Below are 27,685 nucleotides of genomic sequence, written 5' to 3' on the forward strand. Positions count from 1 at the left end.
CACCCAGGCATACATTCCTCCCCATACATTGACTTTTTCTCACTGCTCAGCCCTACATGGCTCCCAGCTCTGTCCTAAAACGTACACCAGCCCCGGTATATATCTAGAACGAGCTGCCATTGGATAGCTAGAAGGACTGGACAGATAGAATAGGGTGATTACTGGGAGGAGGGGAAATGAAAAGCAGTTTGGGAAGGAAACGGGTCTCAGGTTAGACTGAGGAATTATGAGAACATGAAGACAATTACATTTTAGGAGCTGAAGTTAGACTAAATCAATATCCTACCTGCAAGGCCAGATTTCAGGCCTGGTTGTTTATTTTTCTCATACATTTTCAACATGAAATTGGGAATTCCTGCTATTGTCTTCCCTTGGTCAGAACGAGATGCACCTCCTCTTAATGCAGAATGGTAGATACCACGAGGCATATTCACCATCTCTTGCTTCACAAGTGATACAAAAAACTCTTCAAGTGCTGGAAAAAACGATGAAAAAAAAAACGAAAAGAGGTAACAAGTTTAGAAATAATTGGGTACAATAGAAATACTCATATGGGTCCAACCAAACTGTACTTCAATGTAGTTGCACTTATTAAAATGAGAAAATTCATTAAAGAAGAGGTCAAAGGTATGAACAATGACAACAAGTGTAATTTCACTCAATGTTTTTCATGTGGCTCCGACAGGAATGGATTGGGCCAATGTGCTATTCTGCTAACGTTTTATATTTAATTTGATGTGAACTATTGCAAGGGTAAATGAAAAGACTAGTTGAATTTTACTCAGGGAAGGGGGCTGTGCTGATTGAATTGAAGAATTATCTTTATTGTTACTCATCTTCCCCCCTTCCTAAAATTTCAAGCTCTCAAGAAAAAAATTATTAAAACTTATTAAAAAATGTAGAAAGAGCAATCAAAACTTAGTAAGTCTAAGAGACAAGTAAATATTAAAATAAAAGACAGAGAAATATTAGAAAGCAAAATATTTAGTATTCAAAAAATGCTGATTAGGAAAACTGGTTGAGGAGAGATAAATTATAAACATTCAATTCATACTCCATTTAAAACCATGACTGAACAACAAATATAGATATCATATTTCAGGAAAATATAAAGGAAATCTAACCAGATCAAAGTAAATACAAATAAAAAGAATCCACTATGATTCACTGAAAGAAACCTGAAATTGAGAACTCCTAGGAATGAGGCAAAATCCAAAACATTGTGGTGAAAGTGGTATGGGACCCTGGGTTTCCCTTGGACACTCCAAAACACAGAAGTGTTTCAAGTCAGAAAAAAAGCAGGGAAATTTCTTTCCTTCCTTGCATTCTTGTAATGCTGAGCAAAAGGTAACTCTGGACATCAGAAACCCATGATGAGGAAAGTCCTCGGAGAGAAATATTCCCCTTGGATTCTCCCCTATATTTCAAGAGGAACACAGATACACATCATCAGGTTATGCTCTGATACCAAAAAGTTATGTCTAGAACATCTACTTGTCCCCTAAACTATTCCAGGTCACCCCTTGTGTCTTTGGGACACAAAACATCCCTGGTCAGACTACAAATATCCCCCACTTCTGCCCAACCTCATTCTACTCCCCTCATCCCTGATCACAGAACCCCTGTTATCAAAAGGGTATGTAAAGCCAAGAACCCATCTCCTCTAGGAGGCAGTGCCCCCTCTACACTGTTTTACCAATCATGTCAACAAGAACACCAAATTAATAAATTTCTCTTTTTATTTTTAAGCTAAGTTTTGTAGCCTTTCTTGCAAAGATTACCTGTCACAAACCTGGGGTTCACCTCAAGTTCCCCCACAACAAAAGGAAAACATGGCAAACCAACAGGAGAGCAAGAATTGAAAGTATGATCAAAAAAGAGGCAGGGTCACCTAAGACTATACTGCAACTTCCGAAAAGGACAAAAATGTCTTAGAATACAACATTCCAAAAGAAAAAATTATAGTCTCAAAAAAAAAAAAGTAGCAGTACAATGCTATGGGATAAAAATAGACCTTTAACAGAATAGAAAACTTCCTAGCATTCCTGATTTTAAAAAATTATAAAAAATAAAATAAAAACAGTTGAGTAGGATCATTGAAATGAAGAGACACCAACAATTCTATTTATTTGTTTATTTATGCGTTCATTTTTTTATTTATTTTTTTGTTTGAGTAACAGGAAGGAGTTAATAGGGTTCACAAGGGAAGAGACGAGTGTCCTTTACAAACGTCCAAATGTCTCTGGTTTTTAGTGTGTAATTTAAATGTTACCCTAAAAACTACAATCCCCAGCAAAACTACTATCCCTAGCATCCTACTCTCTTCCTGTCATTAGGTGTTGACACAGATAGGAGACAAATTTTGTGGAGTTCCATCTCTCGGTCTTCTTATTCCTTCCTGTCTCGGCTTTGGTGGAGCAGGGAATTTTGAGCAGGTAGAAAATCTTAGTCACATGATTCTATTTTGTCAGATAATAAAATTTATAAAAATAATACTTAAAATATTGGACATTATTTAAATCCTACACTAGGATCACACAGGTAGTAAAAAAAGACAAACAGATCCTGGGATAGCATGATTCTGTACTGATGATTTTTAGAGAGAAAAGAAAAAAGAAGGAAAAGGGAAGAAATCAGGAAGAGAAAAGAACTTGTTTTCACATCTGCAGTATATGAGAAGCCAAACATGGAGGTAGAAGAAAAAGGCATCTCATGAAACTTATTTATCTGAATAGGCAAAGGATAGTTGAATATAATATAAACATGAGTTTGATGTTGGAATTTAAGCACTTCAACAAGAAAACAAGCTGGGACAGGGAGAAGGATGAATAAATTTTCAGAGGAAGAGCAGAGAAATAGCAATCATGAGGGAAAATTAAAAGAGGAGGAAAAAATACAAGCTCCAGTGATTGAGGTTTGATTTGGGTGAAAAGAGAAAAAAGAGAACAAATGGACCATTTAAATTACAGATTACTAATGATGACCATGTTACACTTATAAAAATAGTTCTGAACTCACAATACTGTTATGAGTCACAAATGAGATAATATAAATAAATATTTTCGCAAATCTTTAAAGAACAGAATGCTAGCTATTATTTTTAATTTATTAAAGAAGATGACCAGATATAATGAAAGAAAAAAGGATATGATAGAAGGAAAAATACAATACTATATAAAAAATACAATAATACTATTCATGGAAATGGGATGAAGTTAATAATAAAATGGGAGAGGGCTGAATAAGGGATTGGAAAATATAATATTTTTAAAAGCTATTTACAAGTAGTATTTCTGAAACAAGATTCACCAAGAATTAAAATGGAGGTTTGAAGCAGAACGTGTGCCTGCATTTTTGTTTTTGTTTTTAATTTATTCCTTGGTTAAATTAAAATACTCAGTTGATTCTTTTTCCTCTCCTTCTCCCATTATAGAGAAAGCATAATTTGACAAAAAAGATAGGTAGGTAAGCAGGTAGTTAGGTGGTAGACAGATAGACAGACAGACATAATTATGTCTTCCTTATTTTTATTATCAGATCTTTATCTTGACATAGATATTTTCCAAATATTCTCCAGTGTCATTCTTCAAAAAATATTTCTGTTGCCATATATGATGTTCTCTTGATTCTTTTAATTTCACATAGGTCTCTCGGTGTTTTTTAATTTATCATTAATTCATTTAAGATCTCCACAAAAAGGACAAATATGGAAAACTGTTGTATATAATGGCACATGAAAATGTATACTGTTTCAGGGAGAAAGATGGTGTGGAAAGAAGTGAGGAAGGGTGGATGGTAATGAGTGAGAATTTGAAACTCAAAAAACAAATGGTAAATTTTTATGTGTATATATATAACTGGGGAAAATAAAATATTCTTTTAAAAAAATGAAAGCTATAAACAATCATGTAAAAATGCTCTAAATCACTACTAAGAAATAAAAATTCAAATAACTTAGAGGCTCCCCATATTATCAATTATTATACTATATGAAATAATAAAATAATAAAAATTCAAAGAAAATGGGAAGACATATATGAAATGACATAGTGAAGTAAGCATAAAGAAAACTATTTATATACTAGCTACATTACTGTAAAGGGTAAGAACTTGGAAACTTGGGAATTCAAATCAATATAATAGCAAAGGACTCTATAGCTCTGGAAACCTGATGATAAATTATGCTTCTCCCTTTTGGACTCTCAGATACAAACAAGAAATGTGTTTGATTATACTTATTTGTTATAAGAGATGGTTTTAAATTGAATGAAAGGAGTATTGTTGGGGGATTGAAACCATAGAGATAGCAATTCAAAAAAGAAAAATATGAATGAAACATTTAGAAGTACACACAAGAGAGTAAAAGATTAGAAGGGGAAAACAATGAGAAAAGCAGTGATAGCATGTTACATTTGATATATACTTTTCAAGAAAGTGAATACAACATATACTTTTTATTTTAAACATACTTTAAATTTAAAAATATTTCTTGACATGAATCATAAAAATGAGTAAATTTATACACTGGTTTAATACTTACATCACACTTCCTTATTAACAATTCTGTTCAAAGTAGGAACATTCCTGTTTTACAGCTAAGGAAACTGTGGCCCAGAAAAGGCTGATTCAGAGATCAGTGGTGAATCAATAATGCGTTCTCAAAAGCTGAGGGAGAGCCATCAGTTATTTCTGGGGCTGAGGAGGTATTAAAAGTCATCTTTTATCAGACAGACAGAATCTTGGGACATTAAGGGAATGAGTCCTATCTAAATGGAGGAGAAGCGGAACACATCACCTACGGTGTGAGGCAGGAGGTAACCTGGGCCAGGATCAGAAGTTAGTTGAAAGGCAGGCTGAGAGTTTGACTATAGAGAAATGTCCAAAATCAGCCCCAAACTGTAGGTAGTGGTGAACTGTAGGCTGAGAGCAGTTAGGTTATGAAGAGAAGTAAAAAATCAGGTATAGGGCAGGGTCTGGGATCAGCGAGTCTGGGTCCAAGTTCTTCGGGGCGCTGGTTCAGAAGGGAATACCAGAATCAGGGGTCAACCGTAGGGCAAAATCAGATAGATTCTTGGGTACATCATTCATTTATTCCTAATACCAACTGCTTTCCTGCTCAAACCCTGCCTCAGAAAACTCTGAATAAGTGATGTCAGATGTTCTAGCTCAGTTTACAGAAGACTACTCACTCTTAGCCATCTTCAAAGCGGGGATCAATAATCCCTTTGTATTGCTATTACTTAACGAACCATGGATCTATGATAAGAAGACTGCTCTGCAGAGGAAGGCCATTTAGTTTTGCCAATAAAGAGCTTTTTAAAAGTGTCTTTAAGACTGGTAGTCATTAAAAGCAATGCTTAGCCCTCAATTTTAAGAATCGTGGAGGTATGTATTATTTATGGGGCCGTGTGTGCTCGGAGGGGCCCTGGGTTTTCCAGTTCGTGCTGTGTTTGGATTGTAAAGAATTAATGTCATGTTATTGTTCTTGGCTGTGAAATCAGAGTGAAGGAATCTTTATGGCCAGTAGATGTGGGTGGTAGTTGGAAGAGAAGGTAGGAGGCTTCATATTTCTGCAGTCCAACATACGGCCCATATTAGAGCAACACCTACGGGGCTGCGACAGCTAGAGAGTCTGTTAGCACATCTATTAAGGAGTGATTTAAAAGAATTTATAACTCAACTGTTTTATATTAGGACAAAAAGCATATGCATCAAGGGAGCGGGGACAGAAATGATTTGCTTTGCCGAGGAGCTAGAATCCCTACGGGATGACAAATAATTTACTGTTCTGATTGTTTTATGACAGCTAACACACTTCAGGGAGGGTCAATAAGAAAGCAAATATTAGTGCCCTTGTTTGTGGCGCTGCTTCCAAGTAAGCCTGGTCCCCCCTTCAGTATTTGCTGTTTTAGCACTCTGATAAAAAGGACCAGAGGAAGGAAGAGACGTGGTGGAGTGGAAAGAAAGGGATTTAGAGTCCAAGGAAGTGGCCTATCCCACCTCTCCCATTTAACATCTGTGTGGCACGGGCGAAGCCTGCAAAGCTCTCTAAGACTCGGTTGCTTCATCTGTAAAATGAGAGGGTGGGAGGAGAACACTTCCAGGGAAAGCTCCAGGCCTCCTGCCACCATGCTAAGCTGAGGACCATCTAGGAGGACAGATAACTGCCGTATCGCTCAGCACCACTAGAGGCTGCTAGACAGAAAGAGAAACTGACAAGTGTGTCAGCAAGCTCTGCAAACACAGGGAAGAAGTCCGCTGCTCCAGGGCCCCCAGGGAGAAGAATTTATGTGGAAAGGAAAAGGTTTGATTCCACAAGTAGTCACTTAGCTCTGAACAGCCTCCACATACTCACACTAGACTCCCCCCCCCCCAAATGTTACCGTCTCATTGCTTATTTTACTAGAAAAACAAAAAAAATTGAATAGCAGCCACCATCAGTTTATCCACCTCAAGTGTGAATATTCTATGTTAATTTATATTCACATGGGTGATGTATTTCAAGTCTGGCTCACACACAATCTCCTTTTTGGGATGGCCCACGAATGATGGAGAATTGTGCTTTTGTATCATTTTCAAAAATGGCTTTGTTCCTAATTAGTAAAATAGAAAGGCGGCTAGATTTTAAGGTCAGAAGATTTGAGTTCAAATTCTGGCTGGGACTCTTAATACTTGTGTGATTTTGGGCGTGACATTTGAACTTCTGTAGCCTTGATTCCTTCACCTATAAAATAAGGTCTTCAACTTGCCTGTTAAGTTCTCTCATCCAAACAGATAAAAGCAAAAAGCTAAATACACTTAGCTGCAAACACACACCAAGGGGCAAAGAGAAATTTAGCCCAGGTATTAGGATACACTCAATCTGTCAAATCCCTATAAATAAAACTTTTAGCCAACTTCTGCTCCATGGGTATAGTCAACAGATCAACACAGTAAGCAATGGATGGACTTAATTTAATTAACTGAGCCATTTCTATCATTTAACTGGTAAAGTTCATCTTTACCATCTTTTAGTTAATTAAAATTTCCTGCAATTTTTAATGACATGGTGTCATATCTCTCCTTCCTTCTACATAAGTTTGCTTATGAAAATAAATATCAAGCATATCATAGTTAGAAATATTTTTTAAAATTCAATTTATACTTTACTTGAACATCTATTCCCAGCATAGTACCTGGAACACAGTAAAAGCTTAATAAATATATATTGAGAGACTGAATGTGCTTATTTTGTCAGAGACTGGATTTAATTATGTTAATATCAATATGGTCTACTTGCATCACTGTCTTTTAGAGGGCAAGGCATTAAAAAGTTTAGAGGTTTATGTTAATTCTTTGTACTTGTATCCCCAGTGCCTAGCACAGTGTCTGGCATAATGTGACCAATGAAGTATTTGTCCCTGAAGTCTCTCCTCATTGTCTGATTCCTCTCTGAACTTTCATTGGTAGGAGGACACCCAGCTCAGTCAAGTTTTTTTGTATTCCTATCTCTCCGGGTATTTATTCTCTATGCTCCCTAACCTATTTCACTCTGTATTTTTACCTTCATTTCATGCACTGTCAGTCCTCATTTTAGAAGATCAGCTCCTTGAGACTAGAAACTGACTTCCTTTCTCGATCAGTATTGCCAGGGCTCAGAAATGCTCATTACCTACCTGACTGCAGATTAACTGATCACGAGTAACTAAAACGTAACCTTAAGCTAAGTAGGTTCAACAATACACGCTCTGGAGGGGCATGTGATAATGTTCATGCATCCACACACAACACTCACAGGCATGGTGACAAGATCCTACTTGCCATTGTAACTATCAGATAGTACTCTTGTAGGAGAGGGAAATATGAGAGCTTTTAAAAAGTGAACTTGCACTCAAGGTTTGCTTCAAATAATGAGAGTTTATGTGTGCAAGGATGCCAAGTGTCATCACGAAACTTGCAAAAACCCTTTCCTCTTCAGACTCATTCATTACTTTTTTTTCAAGAGATGATGTCAATGAGATTGAATGGTCCTTGACTTTAATCTTCTTACAAAAGCATCAAGTTCATACTTGTTTTAACAATCAACGCTATATGTGAGAGCCAGTTTATAGACAAAATATCACAGTGACAATGCCTTACTTGATAACTGCACTGAAAAAAGTTTTTCTTTTTCTATACTTTAAAAGACCTTGGTTCTAATCACTAAATATACTCCTTCCAATGATGCAGATTATATCCCTCTTTGGCTAAGGAGATGATTTTCTAGAGCTACTTCAACCCTACCGAAGTTCTTTCAGTTGATGGCCAAGCTTCTAGCATTGCTCCTCTAAGGAATTTAGTTTGGTTTATGCATGGATAAAAGAAGTTTCTTTCCAGTTCAGCAAGGTTTAACAGTGCTTCTCCTTATTATTCTCCTTAGCCTTCAAGGACTGAAAAAAACTTTCATACCAAAAGGAGGCATCAGAGAAGGTTTTCAGTAAAGGATTTTGTTTACATACAGTTTTTAAACAAGTATGAGCATCACTCATTATTTCAAACAATACTGTCTTTTCCTTGCCTATCAGTTCTACTAAACTTCATATAAGTTAAATTATAATTTGATATAAAAATTTTGTGAAGACAAAATGCATGGTAAATTAGAATTTTTTTTTTAACATTCATTTGATGGTCTTTACAGCTTTGTTGGCAAAAAGGCAGAGGGAAAATTTAAAATAGCTTACAGAGGGCATTCCAAATGATGCTGTCAGTATAAAGAACTTGCATCTTTAACATCCATCTGATTAATTATCCAAAGAAATGCAACACTGAATCTGCATAAGTTGTCTATTTATGAAGTACAGAGCTCTTATTTTAGAGAGTCTTTTTTTTAAATATATAAGTACAAAGTAAATCAAACCACTCATTAAAAAGATGCAGCACAAATGAGGGATATTTTCAATGTGTGTGTTGGACTTGGTAATAACACATGCCCAATACAACTCACAGGTTGGAAAAAAGCATTTATACTTCCTACTTCAATTATTTACAAAATCTTTTCTGTAATGACCATTAGATTTCAGATTACTTATGACCTACTCTGAACTTACTATAGAGGTATAATTTAAATGGGATTATTTTTCTTTTGGAATTAATTTTATTAAAACAATGGATGAAGTAAACATAAGGACATAAATAAAATGTGTTGGATCCGCAGTTACAGAAATCACAAATAAAATGCAAAGAGGTATTTTTGTAAATGAAGAAATGAATTAGAAATTTTAAAATATAATAATTTGGTGGTTTTCTAAAAATGAAAACAAACTGATAATTCATTATGAAATTTAATCAAAAGGAGAAAAATCAAATATCAGAATCAGAAAAAAAAGAAAAAATCACATAGGGAAATAACAAAACCATAAAAGATGTTACATAATGCTATATGCAAAAAAAAAAGCCCAACAACAACAAAAAATTAGATTACAAAAGAAAAAGACATTGTTAAAAATACTATATATCCAACAACTTTAAAAAGTAAAAAGAAAACCTAAATAAAAGAATTTCAGGAGGAAAAAATTTCAATTACAAGTTAAGTTGTGAATAAATTTTTTCAAACTCTCCAGAAAACTATACCATATAAACTTCTGGCAAAAATATATACAGATAGTTTTCTATTAAATCATTCTATAAGGGAACTATGCTTCTGATCTTCAAGTCTGGAAACTATTAGATAGAAAGAAGAGATTATAGGCTGATAATATCTGATGCAAATTATCAAAAAACAAAATGTTGGCAAAATAGTGGACATAAAATTTATGATATGACAAGATTTATATTAAAAATACAAGATTTGTTGAATATAAGGAAAAGTTTAATAAATTATAAAAATGAAATCACTTAAACATATGTACCTCTCCCTCCTCAAAAAAAGGTTTCTGATGATCTATCCAGTAGGATGAATACTAGATTTAAAGTCAGAGGACAGACGGTTCCAATCTGACTCTGTCACCTAACATGTTATTTCATCAATAAACAGAAAATCTCTTATCCTCTTTAGACCTTGTTTCTTCCCCTTTTAAAATAAGGTCCAAAGAGGATAAGAAAATTTCAAAATTGATACTTAAAAATATAAAGGAATGAAAAGATGTATTTTTAAAAATATAAATAAAATTAATCAACAGCTAATATGGGAAATGGAGAGAGGGCTTCCCAATCACAAGCAGCAGAAGTCAATGATATCTGCTCTCATAATTACCACTGATAGAAGTCTTAACATTCTATAGGTAAGGTGGCAAAAAACTGTAAAATGAGGGCATGCCCTTCAATTGGGGAATGGCTGAACAAATTGTGGTATCTGTTGGTGATGGAATACTATTGTGCTAAAAGGAATAATAAAGTGGAGAAATTCCTTGGAGACTGGAACAACCTCCAGGAAGTGATGCAGAGTGAAAGGAGCAGAACCAGGAAAACATTGTACACAGAGACTGATACATTGTGGTACAATCGAAGGTAATGGACTTCTCCATTAGGGACAATGCAATGTCCCTGAACAATCTGCAGGAATCTATGAAAAAAACACTATCCACAAGCAGAGGACAAACTGTGGGAGTAAAAACACCGAGAAAAGGCAACTGCTTGACTACAGTGGTTATGGTATGACTAAGGAGAGACTCTAAATGAGCACCCTAATGCTAATATCAACAACAAGGAAATGGGTTCGGAGCAAGGACACATCTGATACCCAGTGGAATCGCACATTGGCTAGGGGAGGGGTGGCAGGAGGTGGTGGGGAGGAAAAGAAAATTATCTCTGTTTCCAATGAATAATGTATGAAAATGACCAAATAAAATAATGTTTAAAAACTAAAAAAAAAAAGATTCTTTAGGTAACAATAAAGGAAGAAATAAAATTAAAAAAATAAGCATATACCCAAAACAGATTAAACTTTATTGCCGGAACATGGGATGATGACCTATTAAGAAATTCTGGGAGATTCAACAAAAAAACATTGTTCAAAATAACATGGGGGATTGGGGGGAGACATAATATTTGTTTTCTTTTAAAACATTATATAAATGAATCATAATTGCTGGCTTTAGCAAGGCAAAAGGATATAACAAATTAAGAAAATGTGTCATATATTATGAATATCCTGGTGAAAAAACATACATAAGACATAAAATAGACACACACACACATACACACACACACACACACACACACATCCCACTCATGCCAATTCAAGTTGATCAATTATTTAAAAACAGAAAAGAGCATTAGGAAATAAAAGATTGAATATTATAATTATTACAATTATAATGAGGAAGAATATTCTTAATTATGTAACAAATTACTTAAATGAGAAGATTAATTCATATAGAAGTAAAAATTTCTGTAAAGTAAATGATAAATTGGGGAGAAAAAGGAGGTAAACCAGATTGGGGAAAAATTCTTTATCAAAAATATTAGTGAAAAATAAATGCATACAAAATCTTTTAAGACACTATGTCTTAGTGTAGAAGTAAAGAATATAAATAGATAATTGTTGATCAAAAAATTACAAATTATTTGTATGTTGGAAAAACTGTTTCAACTCTCAAATGATGAGAGAAATGTATATTAAAGGATTTCTGAAATTTAGCCTTATATAAAATAACCAGACAGAAGAAAATACCTGGGTGTATACCTGCCAAAAAAAAAAAGAGGACCAACATGAACACAGCCTGAAATAATTTTGGTACAAATAAAGTTTAATTTTAATAATTGGAGAAATATTACTTGCTAATGGGTGGGCAGAGCCAATGTAAAAATGATAATCCTACCTAAACTTATCTATTTATATAAGCCATCCCCATCAAATTACCAAAAAATTATTTTTTGAATTAGAAAAAGAATCACAACAAAATTCATTTGAAAGGGAAAAAAGTCAAGAATATGAAAGGGATTCACTAAAAAGGAAATGAGTCTAGCAGTACCAGATTTTAAACTACATAAGAAATCAGTAATTCTTAAAATTATCTAGAACTGGCTAAGTAACAGAAAGGTTGATTAGCGGAAAAGAACAGACATACAATGAACAGTAGTAAAAGATTATAGAAACCTTATGTTTCATAAAAGTAAAGATTGTATTTTTTGGATAAAAATTCACTATTTAGTAAAAAAAATGTTGGGAAAACTGCAAAGTAGTCTAAGTAAAAAATAAATATAAGCGAGTCTTTTATAATTTTCCGAGACAGGATCAAAATGGATATATGACCTAAAAGAACATAAAACATATTAGCTATCAGATTTATTGATAAGAAAAAGATTTTGTGAATAAGCAAGAGAGAGAGAATTATGAGCTATAAAATGGATAATTTTCATTAAATTAAATTTTTAAAATTTTATACAAATATAAATAATGTGGCCAAGATTAGAAGGAAAGCAGAAAATTGAGGGGAAAGTTTTACAGTTTCTCAATCTAATATCTTAAATCTATTAACTAATATCTTAAATAGATAGAGAACTTCATCAAATTTATAGGAATATGAATCATTCCCCAATTAATAAATGGTTAAAAGATATAAACAGCCAGTTTTTGGATAAAGAAATCAAAACTATATATAATCACATTAAAACTGCTCTAAATAATTAGTAAGAGAAAAGCAAATCAAAAGAATTCTGAAATATCATCTTACACTTTATCAGAATGACATTAATGATAAAAGGGCAGTGACAAATGGGGATGTGGAAAAATGGGAACACTAATACGCCAAACTGTGAACTGATCCAATTATTGTTTAGAACAATATGGAATTATGTACAAAGAGGTATAAAACTATATATAACCTTTTACTCACCAGTAAGATAATTATTTCTTGTTTCCCAACATGATCAAGGAAAAAGTAAAATAATCTGTTTTTAAGTATTTAGAGCAGCTTTATGTGGTAGCAAAGAACCAAAAAATGAAGGGATGCCCATCAGTTGGGGAATGGATGTACAAGGTGTGGCATATGACTATGATCAAATACTACTGCATAGTAAGAAATGATAATCAGGTTCGTTTTTTAAAACATCTAAAACCTACATTAAATTATTAAGAATGAAACAAGTAGAAACAAGAAAACATTATATACAGAACAGAAATAATAATTGAAGAATAACTTTGAATGTCCATATCCAGAGAAAAATTGATAAAAAGAAACATGAATGACATTTTGTATATACAATTTTTTCAGTCAAATGACATTGTCTAGTGTGGGCTAGGGAAAGAAGGAGATACCTGAAAGCTTGACAGTAATAAACAAATTAGTTTTTTTTAATTTAAAGAAATTAATATGTGTATTAAGTTCAATATTTGCAGAAATATATAGATACAAATACAATATTAATAACTTGTAGGCATGATTGTGAATTATTATATTATTAGGGGGAAATTTAGGAAATGTAAGACAAGAGCTTTAAAATCCCTGTTTTATATGCAATAATTCCTCTATATCCTAAGGCTGTTAAGAAAAGGAAAGAATGATTAATTTGCAGAAATAGTTTAATAGAAGTTTAATTTTATAAAGGGAAAAACTATTTAAATGTTTCCAATTAATGAAGCACAACTAAGCACATCGTGGTGTAAGAATGTAATGGTATATTACTTTCCCACAAGAAATTAGAAATATGAAGAAAATAAAGAGCTGTAGAAAACTTTCTATAACCCCAAATCAAAGCTTTTGGAAGAACTCACTATTTGACAAAAAACTGCTGGGAAAAAACAATATGGCAAAAGCAAGGCATAGACCACCACCTCAAGCCATATACCAATGTAAAATGGATACATAATATAAAATTAAAGGATGATACCATAAACAAATTAAGAAAATACAAAATAGTTTGCTCACAGATAAGAAAAGAATTTATGTCCAAACAAGACACACAGAACATTTTTTAGATATAAAATAGCTGACACTATGTTTCTTATGATTTTAATGGAAATTGTCAGCAATTCTATAAAATACATTAGTGCAAACAACCATAAAAATAAAATAAAATGGAGAACTTTGACTACATTAAATTTGACTATATTTGGGCAAAGGTTTTACACACAAAATAAATGCAAATAAGAAGGCAAGCAATAAATTTGGAAAAATCTAGAGTGTCTCTAACAAAAGATTTATTCTCAAATATATAGTCAAGCCAAATTTATAAGAATAAAAAGCATTTCCCAATTTACAAACAGTCAAAGGATAGGAACGGATAATTCTCAGATGAAGAAATTAAACCTATTTTAGTCATATGAAAAAAATGCTCCAAATTACTATTAATTAGAAAAAAAGCAAATTAAAACAACTCTGAGCTACCACTTCAACATCTGCAAGACTAGTATGTCAAAAAAGGAAAATGATAAGTGTTGGAGAGGCTATGGAAAAACAGGGACACTAATATATTGTTGATGGAGCTGTGAAGTACGCAATCTGGAGCCATGCTCAAAGGACCATGAAACTATGCATATGTTTAGACCTAGCAATACCACTAACTAGGTCTATAACCTAAAGAGATAAAAGATAGAGGAAAAGGATCTCCTTGTACAAAAATATTTCTAGCAGCTCTTTTTGTAGTGGAAAGAACTGGAAAGTGATACAATGTTCATCAACCAGGGAATGGCTGAACAAGTTGTGGTATGTTTGCTTTGAAAATTTTATTTAATTAATTCAGAATCTTTTAACAGTTCCTGTTCTTTCCCTCCCCTCACCCTACTCGCTCCCACAGTTGACATGCAATTCCACAGAGTTTTACATGTGTCATTGATCAAGACCGATTTCCATATTACTGATATTTTCACTAGAGTGATCATTTAGAGTCTACATCTCCAATCATATCCCCATCAATCCATGTGATCAAGCAGTTGTTTTTCTTCTGTATTTCTGCTCCCACAGTTCTTTCTCATGAGTCCCTCAATATTGACCTAGAACATTGCATGGCTGCTAGTAGAGAAGTCCATTACATTCAATTGTGCCACAATGTATCAGTCTCTGTGTACAACATTCTCCTGGTTCTGCTCCTCTCACTCTGCATCACTTCCTGGAGGTCGTTCCAGTCTCCATGGAATTCCTCCAGTTCATTATTCCTTTGAGCACAATAGTATTCCATCACCCACATGTACCACAATTTGTTCAGCCATTCCACAATCAGAGGACATCCCCTCATTTCCCAATTTTTTGCCAGAGTTGTGGTATGTTTGTAATGGAAAACAATTGTGCCATACGAAATGAACTTCATAATCTCTCTCTCTCTCTCTCTCTCTCTCTCTCTCTCTCTCTCTCTCTCTCTCTCTCTCTCACACACACACACACACACACACACACACACAACTGGAACAACATACATGAAGTGATAAAAAGTAAAGAGAGCAGAACCAGGAGAATGGAGTATATAGTATGATGGTCAACTGGGAATGACTTAACAAGGAAAGGATTCAGGACAACTCTAAGGGACTCATGACAAAAAAAATCTATCCAACACCAAAGAAAGACCTGATAGAGTCTGAATGCAGATGGAAGCATACCATTCTTCATTTTTCCCCCCATGAATTTTTCCCTGCTGTAAGCAATGTGTCTATTTACACAACACAATTTATGTATCCCTTGATAATGTATGTACAACCTATATTGTAAAGCCTGCCGCCTTGGGGAAGGTAGAAGGATGGGAAGGAGAGAGAACATGCATTGTAAAATGTCAGAAAACAAGTATTAAAAATTGTATTGATATGTTATCTGTAAAAAATAAAGATAATTTTTTCGAAGGAAAGCTTTATGTAAAGTATTATGTTAGGAATTTCCATTGGGGCCTCACGGTAGCAAGGCAATTATTCTACACAGAGGTGTGCCAGAGCCAGCTCATACAAGCGTGACTCAATTGTTAAATATTTAGGCATTTACATTTCAGATATCAGAAAACACTATGAACCCTGGTCCAATTTATTATTTTATTTACTGTGTAGATTTAATTAAACAACTGAGAATATGTCAATAATGTAGGTTTAAACTGTGTCACATTCGCCAGGACAATTCTGAGTCTATTCTTCCTAATTGGATCACACTCTCTGTAGCAGCTCTTCAAGCCTCTCAGGGTATATACCCTTTGCCATCCTTTCAGTTAAAAACCTTGCCATATACTAGCCCACAAAAATGAAGAATTCTCCTCCTTTCCTTATCACACATCACTGACATTTTCCTCCACTATCTGCCTCCAGGCTGCTCTCAAAGGCAGAGGTTGGCCCTGCTCTACAAGGCTTCACCATGCAGTTTTTTTCTTTAATTAATTAATTGAGAATATGTCTTTATGGTTACATGATTCATGTTCTTACGCTCCCCTCAATCTCTCCCCACCGCCGCCATAGCCGATGTGCGCAATTCCATTTCTCCATGACATTCTTGATCCCATCACCACCTACGTTCTCACCAATCACCCCAGCTACCCTTCTTTAGTTTCTATATACTGACAACTCGTCTGCTGCCTACAAACATGCCTCTGGACACCTCAGAAAATCTTCATTTGATCCTACACCATCTCCAGCAGCTCTCATTCTATATATTTTCACCTCTTCTCAGCTAAACTTCACAAAGTTCATTGTACTAAATGCTTCTACTTCCTCTTCCCTCCTGGTCTACAATATGGCGCCCAACCTCCACAGGGCCAAGAATCATGCCCCTGCCAAATCTGCCTTTTCTCAAGCATGATCTTTCTTGGCCTCTCAGGAGCTCTGACACTGTCAATCAGTTTTACTCAGATAAGTTTTGGGTCACAACCCTGTACTCCTCCTACCTGTCGGAGCTCTCCTTAGTCATCTTTTGTGGTTTGGCATCCAAGTATAACAACTAACCCTAAGTGTTCGCCAAGGCTCTGTCCTGGAGCCTCTTATCTCTTCTGTCTATACAGCAGGTTCTCAACCTTTGCCATACCAAGGGCCCTAGTGCAGAATGTTTTTAAATGCATGAAGCATTCTGATGGGGAAATACAAAACAATCAACTTCACAAACCCCAAGTTAAGACGAATTCCAGCTTTTATTATCTCATTTAATAATCTTGTTAGCTGATCTATTCTAACCATTTCTATGTAGATGACTCCTAATCTATATATCAGAATTCTGAATACTCAGTCTCAGTCTCTCTCCAGCTTCCTATACACATGAAGAATTCCTTTTAGGTTATCAAATAAACCCCTTTTTCCAAATTCCCCCACAACAACCTCTAGCCAAAGCCTAATTAGTGCTATCACCAACTCCTCATACCCACTCAACATATCTGTCCTCAACAAATTTAGTTGTTTTTAAATTCACAACATTCATATATGAAATTTTTAGTCTACTCACACAGCGTCCACCCTAGATTGAGCTTTCTGTCCCTTTTGCTTATACTATTTCTTTCAATAAGTTTGTTACATTAAAATTCTCAGGTAGCTCTCTCCCTTCACTCATATTAGATATTGTATGTAGTATAAAACGATGTCCTCTTTATTTATACTTATCAGCTCTTTCTTTGCAGGTAGACATACACAAGGACTTCTTCAAGCCATACTCATATTTCTGCTATTGTACCTAGTTCACTCTTCATAATTTCATATAGGTCTGAAAATGAATCAGCTTGTCATTTCGTAGGGTGCAGAAGGATTCCACCAAGATCATATGCCACAACTGGGTTAGTCCTTCCCCCAATTAATGGGCATCTCCTCAACTGCCACCAAAAGAGAGCTTCTGAAATATTGCAACAGCCTTCTAAGGAGTCTCCCTGCACTAAGATTCTCTCACTTCAATATATCCTCCATTCAGCTGCCAAAGTGATTTCCGTGTTAACTCCAGGGCAGGGCTTTGTTTGGAATTAAAAACATTCCATACCTTGATTCCTTCTCACCTTTCCAATCCTTGTCCTCTTTACCCACCTCTAGATGGCCTTTCTTATTGCTCCTCACCCAACCCTCCATCCTTACATTAAGCTTGTCTCTCATCCCTGAAATGCTCTGTTTCTCCTCATCTCCTCCTCACCTCACCACTTCCTTGGTTTCATTGAAGCCAATCTACTTATAATTCTTTGAATCTCCTCTTTTGTCTTTCTGTCTCTCTCTCTCACTTTTTATTAAATGACACGGCACATAGTAAGCACTTCTAAAGTGCTTTTTGCATTGAATTGGCTTTGGATTTTTGACTGGAAACTGTGTGATATATAATGTATACACACTTAAAAAGTGAGGTTAACATTCAATATCACAGGCTAATAAATTATATCGTCTCTGAAAAAATGGCAATTACCTGAAAGGACTGAAGGACTGGTGACTGAAAGTAGTTTGATGTAAGAAGAACCAGGGACAGAAAGGTCTGGCTCCTTCTCCTCTTCTTCTTCATTTCCATCCAGCTCTTCTGGGAGATCAATTTCTGGCCTTACCTAGAAAAATAAAAGCATAACCATTATAAACTGGATGACTACACACATAAAACTGTCTTACCGCACGTGTATGTGTTAGAAAGAAAGAAAGAGAGAAGATTTAAGAATTGTTTTTTCATTTTTTTCCTACTTGAGGAAATTTTTTAAAAATACACAAACCAGAAATTTCAAAGGAAAGAAGAATCAAACTGTCTTGTCCAAGTTCATCAGTTATTTGATGAAATAAATCCACCTATTTAGACAGAATAGACACAGAACCAACAGGGATTAAATAAGAAAATGCTACAATAACAGTAGAAGAAAGCATCACGTGCAATGATTATCACATAGTATTCATGATTAAATCCAAAAGTTCATAAATGCAAACAAACACCAGAACATTCCAACATATTGAGTGGTTTTTTTGTCTAATTTGTAACTAGAAAGTTGCTTCAAATTCATACATATTACTTTTAACATGCAGCTTTCTACCATTTTCCTTTATGCCACCATTTTAGATAACTGAAGCAAAAGGAAGCAAAGAATGGAGAGGCTGAAATGCTTCACTTCATTTCTGTTGAGCTCAGTGTTTTGTAGCTCTAGTGAATAGGCATAAGCAGGTCCTTAATTGTACAGCTCTACCTCATTAGAGCTAATTTACATGAATTTGTGGTTACTTTTGGATCAGTTACACTGGTTTCTATCTATTTTTTTAAGGATGAATTCTATTGCTGCTTCTACAAGGTACAACTGTTAAACAATTAATTACATTTTTTAATACTCTCGATGACTTACCAATCTAATGCCCACATGGAGCCAATTAAACATTAGTGAAGGAAATCAAAACATACAAAAGTGGTGACCATAACCATAAAGCACTAGTGCCCAGCCATTAAAATGAGTCTGTCTCCTCACGTTATTTTTAGAAATAATTAACAATTCCTGCAGACTGACTTCTTCATGGGTCCCTGAAGCATTGTTCTGTTTTGGAACAGCTCTGAGTGAGATTCTTGTCAGGGGGAAAACAGGGGAAATGCTTCTCTTAAGTAGAATCAGCTCCATTCTAAAGAAGCCAATCAACCAGAACCAGTGTTTGCTTTATTTGCTTTAAAGCAGCACAAATGTAACCGGAAACGTCCCTAGACAAGATTTAGTTCCACTCCAAACCAAAGATCAAATTCTAACACAGAAAAATCAGCCACAGTGGAAGAGGCAAGTTCAGATGCCTCCGTAAAAGGTTATTCTGGTATTTGCCCGTTTTGCTGTGCACCGGCGATCCCCGGATTCCTGAGACAACACATGGCTTTCATAAGCCAGATTTCCAGGTGCCAGCAGGGCCCACACACAGCCTCTACCAGATTTTCTAGGCACCGTGAGCTTGAGAAGCCTCAGGGAGTCTTTCTCGGTTATCCCAAATGTCCAGGGAGCCAGGCCAAGAAACAGACAAACGGGCCTCATGAGATAGGAAGCAAAAGAGGCATCCAACTCAGGACCAAACCAGATTAAAAAGCAACTTGGAAATGTTTAACAAAATAAATTATGGACCATCCAAGCTAGAGAATATGAATTTGTGGGCTTCTAAATTAATCTGAGGACAGGATAGGTTTTCCCGTTAGGGCAATGTCCCCACAGAGACAGTGGGCAGGATGCTGGATGTGGAATCTCCAAGGCCACCTCTCAGATCCCACCTCAGACATGGCTGGCTGCATAGTCCCCCGGGCAAGTCCTTTAAACTACTCTCAGTCTTAATTCTCTGATCTGTAAAATGAAATGATCGTACTATCACAGGGTTTCTGAGCGGATCAAATGGGATGACGATTGGTAAGTGCTTGGTCTCCAATAAATGCAGATTCCCTTCCTTCCCAAATCTGTAGAGAATTTTGGTCCTCTCCACAATGGGATATATTATCAAAGAACTTTCAAGGAGACACATCATACCCATTTCTAAGGATAAAGGTATGTCTTTGTTCATTTTTAATAGCCAAAGGGAAAGAGCTCCTTCTCAGGTGAAGGATTGAGTAGCTTTAACTCACTCATGGCTATGGTTTGGATTTCCTTTCCTTCTACCCTAGAAAACAGAATTTTCTTTCTACTACCAGTAGTTGCCCTGTGCTCTTCATAAGCTCATTCTTCTCTATTGGAGAGCCCTATAGTGTATGTGTACTGCATTATGGTCAAACAAAATGAATGTGACCACAACAAGGAGGAGGAAATTTATAAGGGAAGCTGCCCGTAATAGGTACAAAATTACAGCAATTATATTCCATTAGCTACTGAAATACAGAGGAGGGAAATAATATACATAAACAAATTAAACAGTTAATGTGCTGCTAAGCTTTTTGTGAAATTAAAGCAGAGATATAAATGAATAATATAGTTATATAGGAATTAAAATTTGACTTCGATTAAACACTTTTGTAGCTTTCTTGAGAAAAACGTGCAATTACAATTTCTAAGATGTAAAATTATCTTCCATGTTTCTAGATATGAGCTCTATGCCAACATATTCATCTATCCATAAATGCCAGTACCATAGAGATCTGTTATCCACAGATCTTGATATTCATAAAGAAAATAAAAGAATATCTAATAAAAGCAATGGCATTCGTTTAAATCAAAACCAAATGGAGACTCTGTATTTACAGCAATCCTGGATGCAAAGTCAGATTCTTGAATGAAACGACACTCATTTCAAGCACTGACCTATAAACCTGGCATGAAATAATGCATCTTAAGATCCTTCTAAGGAAAAGTTTAAATGAAAGACTCCGATGAGAGGGGAGAGTTAATCTATTACTTAAATGTTTATCCTTCACTAATGCTTTCACTAGAAAAAGAAATCCTCTAGTCCTGGTGGTGCTACAAAAGACCAGGAATGACGACAAAGAACGAAAATAAAACCAAGCTGAAAAGAATAGCAAGAGCAACATGAACCAAAAGGGAATTACTTGTGTTCATCGCCTAACATTAGAATCAATGGGTAACCTAAGAAGTTCCCAAATGCTCATGCCAGGATTCAATCTGGAAATTTTAAAGACTATCAATTTTCCATTTGCTATGTCTATGAGCCAATATGAAACCTCGGCGCTGAGCTCTCTAATAATCCATCATTACAGATAAAAAAAAAGATGACAACACAACAAATGTGGGGTTTAGATTCCTGAGCATTTGAAAGCATCTTCATTTGGCTTCTTCTCTCTGCTTAGAGGGCTTTATCACTGGCACTACTTCAATCTCGGCTTCCTCATCTCTGAAGCACTGCTCTTACTCCATCCACCCTCCTCCCCCTTTCAGAGTAACCTGCTCTTCTTCTGGTCCTCCCCTCTTCGAAAACAGGTCAGGGAGGGGACTAGTTCTACTGTGGCTGAACAACCTCCCACAGGAGTTTCACTGGTATGTTTTAACAGAGCTCTGTACACATTAAAGCTTCTTCAGGTAGCTAAAGGGAGGAAGTAGTGTATGTGAGAGTCTCCTAGACTTCTGCCAAACAATCAGAGGGAGATCATTCAACACATTTATTTTGGTTCTGTTTCAGAAGGCGAGAAGGAGGAGTTGGAAGTACTTTCACAGGAGAGAGATATGCCAGTGATCTCAGGCTTTGAGAAATGAGCCAATTGCCCTCCAGGGGAAAAAGAAAACTTTGGCAACATAGCAAAATCCTCCATTGCTTACTTATCACAGGGACAACTAGAAGGCAGCTTCCCCAAATGTAATTCTGGAAACAAAAATAAAAACTGCTACTGACTAGTGGTGTGAGCTCTTCTTCATAAAGGGCTGGACTGAGACTAGAACCTTGGGAGGTTTGTCATTATGGCTGGCATCTATGAAGCGAGTAGTTCACAACATATTGACTAAACTTGGTGGGAATTTTGTTATTAAAAGCTACACTAATGTACCAAAAAGTCTGATTTCTGAGAAGGATGGTTAAGTTCAAACACAAAAGCTAAACATTAGAATTTCCTGAAGACAGATACAGAATATATGAAGCTCCTTGCACACATTTCTCTTCCATGTTCTTGAACCTCTGAAATCACATGTACCTATATATACTAGTACAATTAACAAACAACTGAATTGAATTATCATTCTTTGAAATAATAATTTGAAATGAAAAGTAACATCTGAAGACATAAGAAAGTCATATGTGAGTATAAATGAAACATCAACTTCATAAAAAAAATTAAGGTTAATTTTCAATCCTTAATTCTGTATGAACTCCTCAAAGTGGTCTCTAATCAACTAATAACCCACTCCATACCTTCAGTCCTCCCTCCCACACGCAGACATGCATAAGTAGAACTTAAGTACTTAAGAAATGAACTAGTCCATTGGGTCTTAACCTTTTTGGGTCACAGACTTCTCTTGTCAGGAACCTGAAGCCTCCAGATTCTTGTTCCAAATAATGCTTTCAAATGCATAAAATAGAATACATCGTGTTATAACAAAAGCCAATTATTTCGAGCATAATTATAAAAATGTTTTGGTTTTATTTAAGTTAACACACACCCCTGCCCAAAGGTTAGGAACCTCTGACCTAATTCAAGTCTATCCTTTCAAAAGAAGAGTTAACAGAAGCCAAGTCAAACAGCTAGCCAGTGACAGAGGCAGGAATTCAATAACAGGAACAGGAATTCAGATACACAGCAATATTCTAGATGAATCTACTTTTACAAAATGTCCTATGTATTCCTTTTTAGTTTAAAAAAAATCACAGGATCATATATTTATACCTTATATTAACTCAGAGAAATTAGAGGTTATCTAATCCAATTCTCCTCCTTTATTTTTAAGAAATGAGAAAAATGAAGATCAAAGAGGTGACATCATTCATCCAAGGTCCAAGGGATTAAGGAATTATGAATAAAAGAATGAATGAGTGAATATTTACTATGTGCCAACCACAATGATAAAACTCAGGGATTAGAAGTAGAAAGCAAGCTAACCTTCTGTCCACAAGAACTTCAAATAAAAATAGACAGAGATAATACACATGAGGCCAAGGTAGCCAAGGAGGTTGCTTTGGTATGGGAAGTCTTAGACATGATATATAAGGCAAAAGGGGGAATTGCTCCAATCGAGAGAAATGAAACAATGATGGCTCACAATGAAGGGGGAGACAGAAAGTAGGAAGTGAGGGGTTCCCTGTGATGTGGAAGTGACAGGAATGACAAAAAGAGGATCAGAGTCAAACGTGAAATAGAGCTGAGGCTGACTAGATACAGTCATTTTGGCACTCAGTTAACCTACAAATAGAACATGAGCCAAAGAGAGGGGAGAGGTCCAAAGATGCTGGGGTAAACTCCACCAGAGGACGGTTGGCATTGGATGTTCACTTTCACTACAGGGATCATGAGATGTCCTTTGAAGGTTTGGTGGTTCAGGGTATGCTGCTACAGGATGCAATAATAAGGATACAAAAGGTGGGATTTGACTACAAGCTCTCAGAGCCCGAAGTCAGTGTTCTTTGCATTATGGCAATACTGCTGGAGAACGCACTCTATCCTTTTCCCCCCACAGATTAAATGAATACGTGCCTGCATATTTCACTCGGCATCATGGCTGCTACCCTACCTGGTTTCACTTCCACAGAATAAGGAGGACTTCCTAGGACAAGGTGATCATATCTAAACTCATCACCCTAGTGCTAACTCAAGGCTTGGGATGGCTCAACCTGCCTCAGCCTTGTCTCATCTTCTCTAAGGGCCGGAAGGTCAAATAACAAACTCCATTGAATGCCTTCTTTTATAGAGGACGGATACTGAATTCTCAGTTAACTCCATTTTGCATTTGCAGCTTTGCTGAAATTCAACATTGTGACTCCATGACAGATACCCCCATAGTCCCTTCACTAACACCCCCAATTTCCTATTCCTTCTGTGTACGGTCTCCCTCTTTAGATTGTTAGTTCCTTGAGGACAAGGATTGTCTTCCATTTTTATTCACTGTATCCTCAGCACTAATCAGAGCACCTGGCACATCATCTGGTAGGTGGTTAATAAAAATAGTAAGGTTAATAAATGTTTACTGGATTCCATGTTTAATGGATGCTATAATGGAATGATCACTGGACCATTTAGAAAAAAATCCTGAGTTCCATTCCCATCTCAACCACATCCTACGCAAGAGACTTGGGTTAAAGGTCCTCACTTCTCTGAGACTCTTTCCTAACATGTGTAAAATAGGAATCATACCAACCCTCTAATACCATAATAAGGAACAGAGTTTTTGTAAATTAAAGGTGTAATGGAAATTCAAGTTGATTATTATTATCATCATTATGATGGATAACAAACATGGTTATAAATATATCAGAAGGATAATCTCCAAGTAGAATATAAATACAAGTCCAAAACTCAGCAACAAAAGAAGCATGAGTGAAAAAGCAGAAACATCTACCTCTTCAGGGAGATGAAGAATGGTGTGCTCTTCGGAACCAAATGCTGACAAGGATTTGTACGCAGCAGTTGCCACAGTAGGATCCTAGAAAAGAGAGGAAAAATGTATAAATCAAGAAAGACTAATAGATATTTTATAGAGGAGAATGTATAATTTAAAAGAATCAACCCATTGGGCATGCAAATTAAAAAACTAGAAAGTGAACAAATTAACACTCCTCAGATGAAGACTAAATTAGAGATCTTAAAAATCAAAGGAGAAGTTAATGAAATTGAAAGTCAAAAATTTAATAAATAAGACTTACTTTAAAAAAACAAATAAAATAGACAAAGTACTGGTCGGTCTAATTAAAAAAAGGAAAGAAGAAAACCAAATTGACAGTATCCAAGATGAAAAGAGAGACCTCACCTCTAATGAAGAGGAAATTAAGGCAATCATTAAAAACTATTATGCCCAACTATATGGCAAAAAATATGGCAATCTAGGTGATATGGATGAATACTTACAAAAATATAAACTGCCTAGAATAACAGAGGAAGAAATAAATTACCTAAACAACCCCATATGAGAAAAAGAAATTGAACAAGCCATCAAAGAACTCCCTAAGAAAAAATCCACAGGTCCAGATGGATTCACAATGAAATTAGGCATTGGCTGTGGGAAGGGTGGGTAGAGAGGAGGGAGGGAAATAATGTGATTATTGTAACCAAGGAATAATGTTCTAAATTGACTAAATAAATTAATTCTAATAAAAATATAAATAAGATAAAAATAAAAGAATCAACCCACATTCTCTCATAACAAAGAACTGAATCAAAAATGACATATTCCCTACTTTCTACAATCACAAATACTGTTTTTAACTCTCCAGATCAAAAACATATCTATGGTATATGACCTCTCAAAAGGGTCAAGAAATCTCTAATGATGATGTTTGTTTACACACACACACAGAAATACAGACACACACACATATAAAGAAAAATGATTTAAGGAAGGATAGAAATAAAGTTTTAATACGTATTTATACTCCTTGGGGGAGATGGTTTTCAACCTTACAAAAAGCTCCAAATTAGAGGAAATAGCATTTGCAGGGAGGGAAAAAGGACTAGTTGGTAGATTAATCAGGCACCCTCAGTCAGAAACATGGTTTTACCACTAACAACTCAGGAATCCATTATGTTTCATTTTTCACATTGGTAAAATAGAAATAATGGCTATATCTATTCTTAGAATCTCAAGATTATAAGAACAAATAAAATAACAAATATAAAAAGAACTTTAGGTTCTTCAAAATAAAAAATAGGACTATATAAAATAGGAGATGGCAGCATTTTTATTCAAACTTCAGATGTGAAAAATATGCTAAACAGTAGTAAGGAACTATAAACATACATACATATGGATTATGTAGTACTAAAAAGTTTTAAAGAATTGCACATTTTCAAAGTATAAAAACAGGGGAGCTATTACCAAGGTTAAATTATATATTTATATACATATATCTTTTTAACACCCAATACTTCCAAAATAAATAAGTTCATTATTTTTTTTAAACTATAACATTCTTTCCCAACAGTTCTCCTTTTTAAAATTATACTTTCACTTCTGATATTACCTTGCTTTGAGAGTGACTCCAGAGGAAGCTGAGAACTTGAACTTTAAAATTCTAAAAAAAAAAAAAAGGATCAAATCTTTGTCAGGACAAAAAGTCAACACACAGATCACTAAATAAAAATGCATGAAATAGATAAGTGCATAGACAGGGTGTACACACCAACAAATACATATATGGATGTGGTAAATTAATGTTTCTGGACCAATAATTTATTTTCTTTTTTAAATGTCATTGCTCTCTTTTTTTATAGCACCTTCATATGCAAATATGATCCTTCCTCACCTTTCAACTAGTGAATCATCCCTCTATCAAACAAAAAAGGTAAAATGAAAAATGAAAAATTCCATGTCCAAAACAGGCCTGCAACTGACAGAATAAGCAATTAGACCAATGATTTAATCTGTCCAAAAAACACCCAGTGTGGAAATTTCTTCCACTATTAAAGATCAGCAACTTCTAGTCTCAAAGAGTTGTCTAGGGCACTGAAAGGTTAATTGACATAACCAATATGTCCAAAGAAGGATGAGCATGCAGGCCTTCTGGGATAAATGAATATAAATATGCACAAAGTTACAACAATTCAATTATTGCAAAGCAGGAATAAATCTCAATTATTGTCTCTAGAGTGTCACTCCCTAGTGCTAGTGCTGGACCTTCTCCTCTCTGCCGCTTCTTGTAAAAGCTCAGAACAAATGCCACTTTCCAGGAAGTCTTAAAAACAGTGAGTATACCTTATCTTTTGTAACCATGAAAATGTGGTTTTGCCAAGACTGTGAATTGCCAAAACTGTAAAGGTTTGGGCCAAACTGTAAAGATAATTTTTAGTGTCTTGATTTAAAATCTAAAATCGCAATAGGTAAACTCCCAAATATAAAAATACCCAAGTCAACTGGGTTTTATGGAGATTTTAATTAATACAAATGAAGGAGAGAGAGAGGGAGGGAGGGAAGGAGAGAGGGAGGGAGGGAGAGAGAAGGGGGTGGGGGGAGAGAGAATGAATAGTAGAAAGGGCCTAGGCTAAATGGCCTAGGTCTGAGCCTAAGGGAGAGTGAGTCAGTCTTTATCACTCACCACAAGATTGTCTCAAGCCAGCTCCAGTCTTCCACTGAACTCCTGAACTCCAATTCAACTTGCAAACTGAACTGAATTCTCCTTTTAAAGAAATTTTCTCTTATGTCACCTCCCCTCAATTTTCACATCTACCAATCACAGTAGACACTTTTTCCCAGGACTGCCCATTCTTACTTCTCACCACTCTTTAGTCCTCACCTTCTCTGGGTAGAGTATATCTTCTGAGTACTTCACACCTCTTTTGTTAAGCTTGCCATT

At 35.4% G+C, this 27,685-nt stretch overlaps 1 protein-coding gene across 1 annotated transcript in view; it reads right to left on the minus strand.

Moving 5' to 3' along the window:
- FOCAD (focadhesin) overlaps positions 1–27,685 on the minus strand; it is a 384,441-nt gene that overhangs the window by 123,598 nt on the left and 233,158 nt on the right. Inside the window, 4 exon segments of the mRNA XM_007498068.3 lie at positions 287–475; positions 18,231–18,363; positions 24,739–24,822; positions 26,357–26,407. Of these exon segments, the coding sequence (XP_007498130.2) occupies positions 287–475; positions 18,231–18,363; positions 24,739–24,822; positions 26,357–26,407 (457 nt within the window).

The sequence above is a fragment of the Monodelphis domestica genome, chromosome 7, assembly GCF_027887165.1.
Source record: "Monodelphis domestica isolate mMonDom1 chromosome 7, mMonDom1.pri, whole genome shotgun sequence".
Lineage (NCBI taxonomy): Eukaryota > Metazoa > Chordata > Mammalia > Didelphimorphia > Didelphidae > Monodelphis > Monodelphis domestica.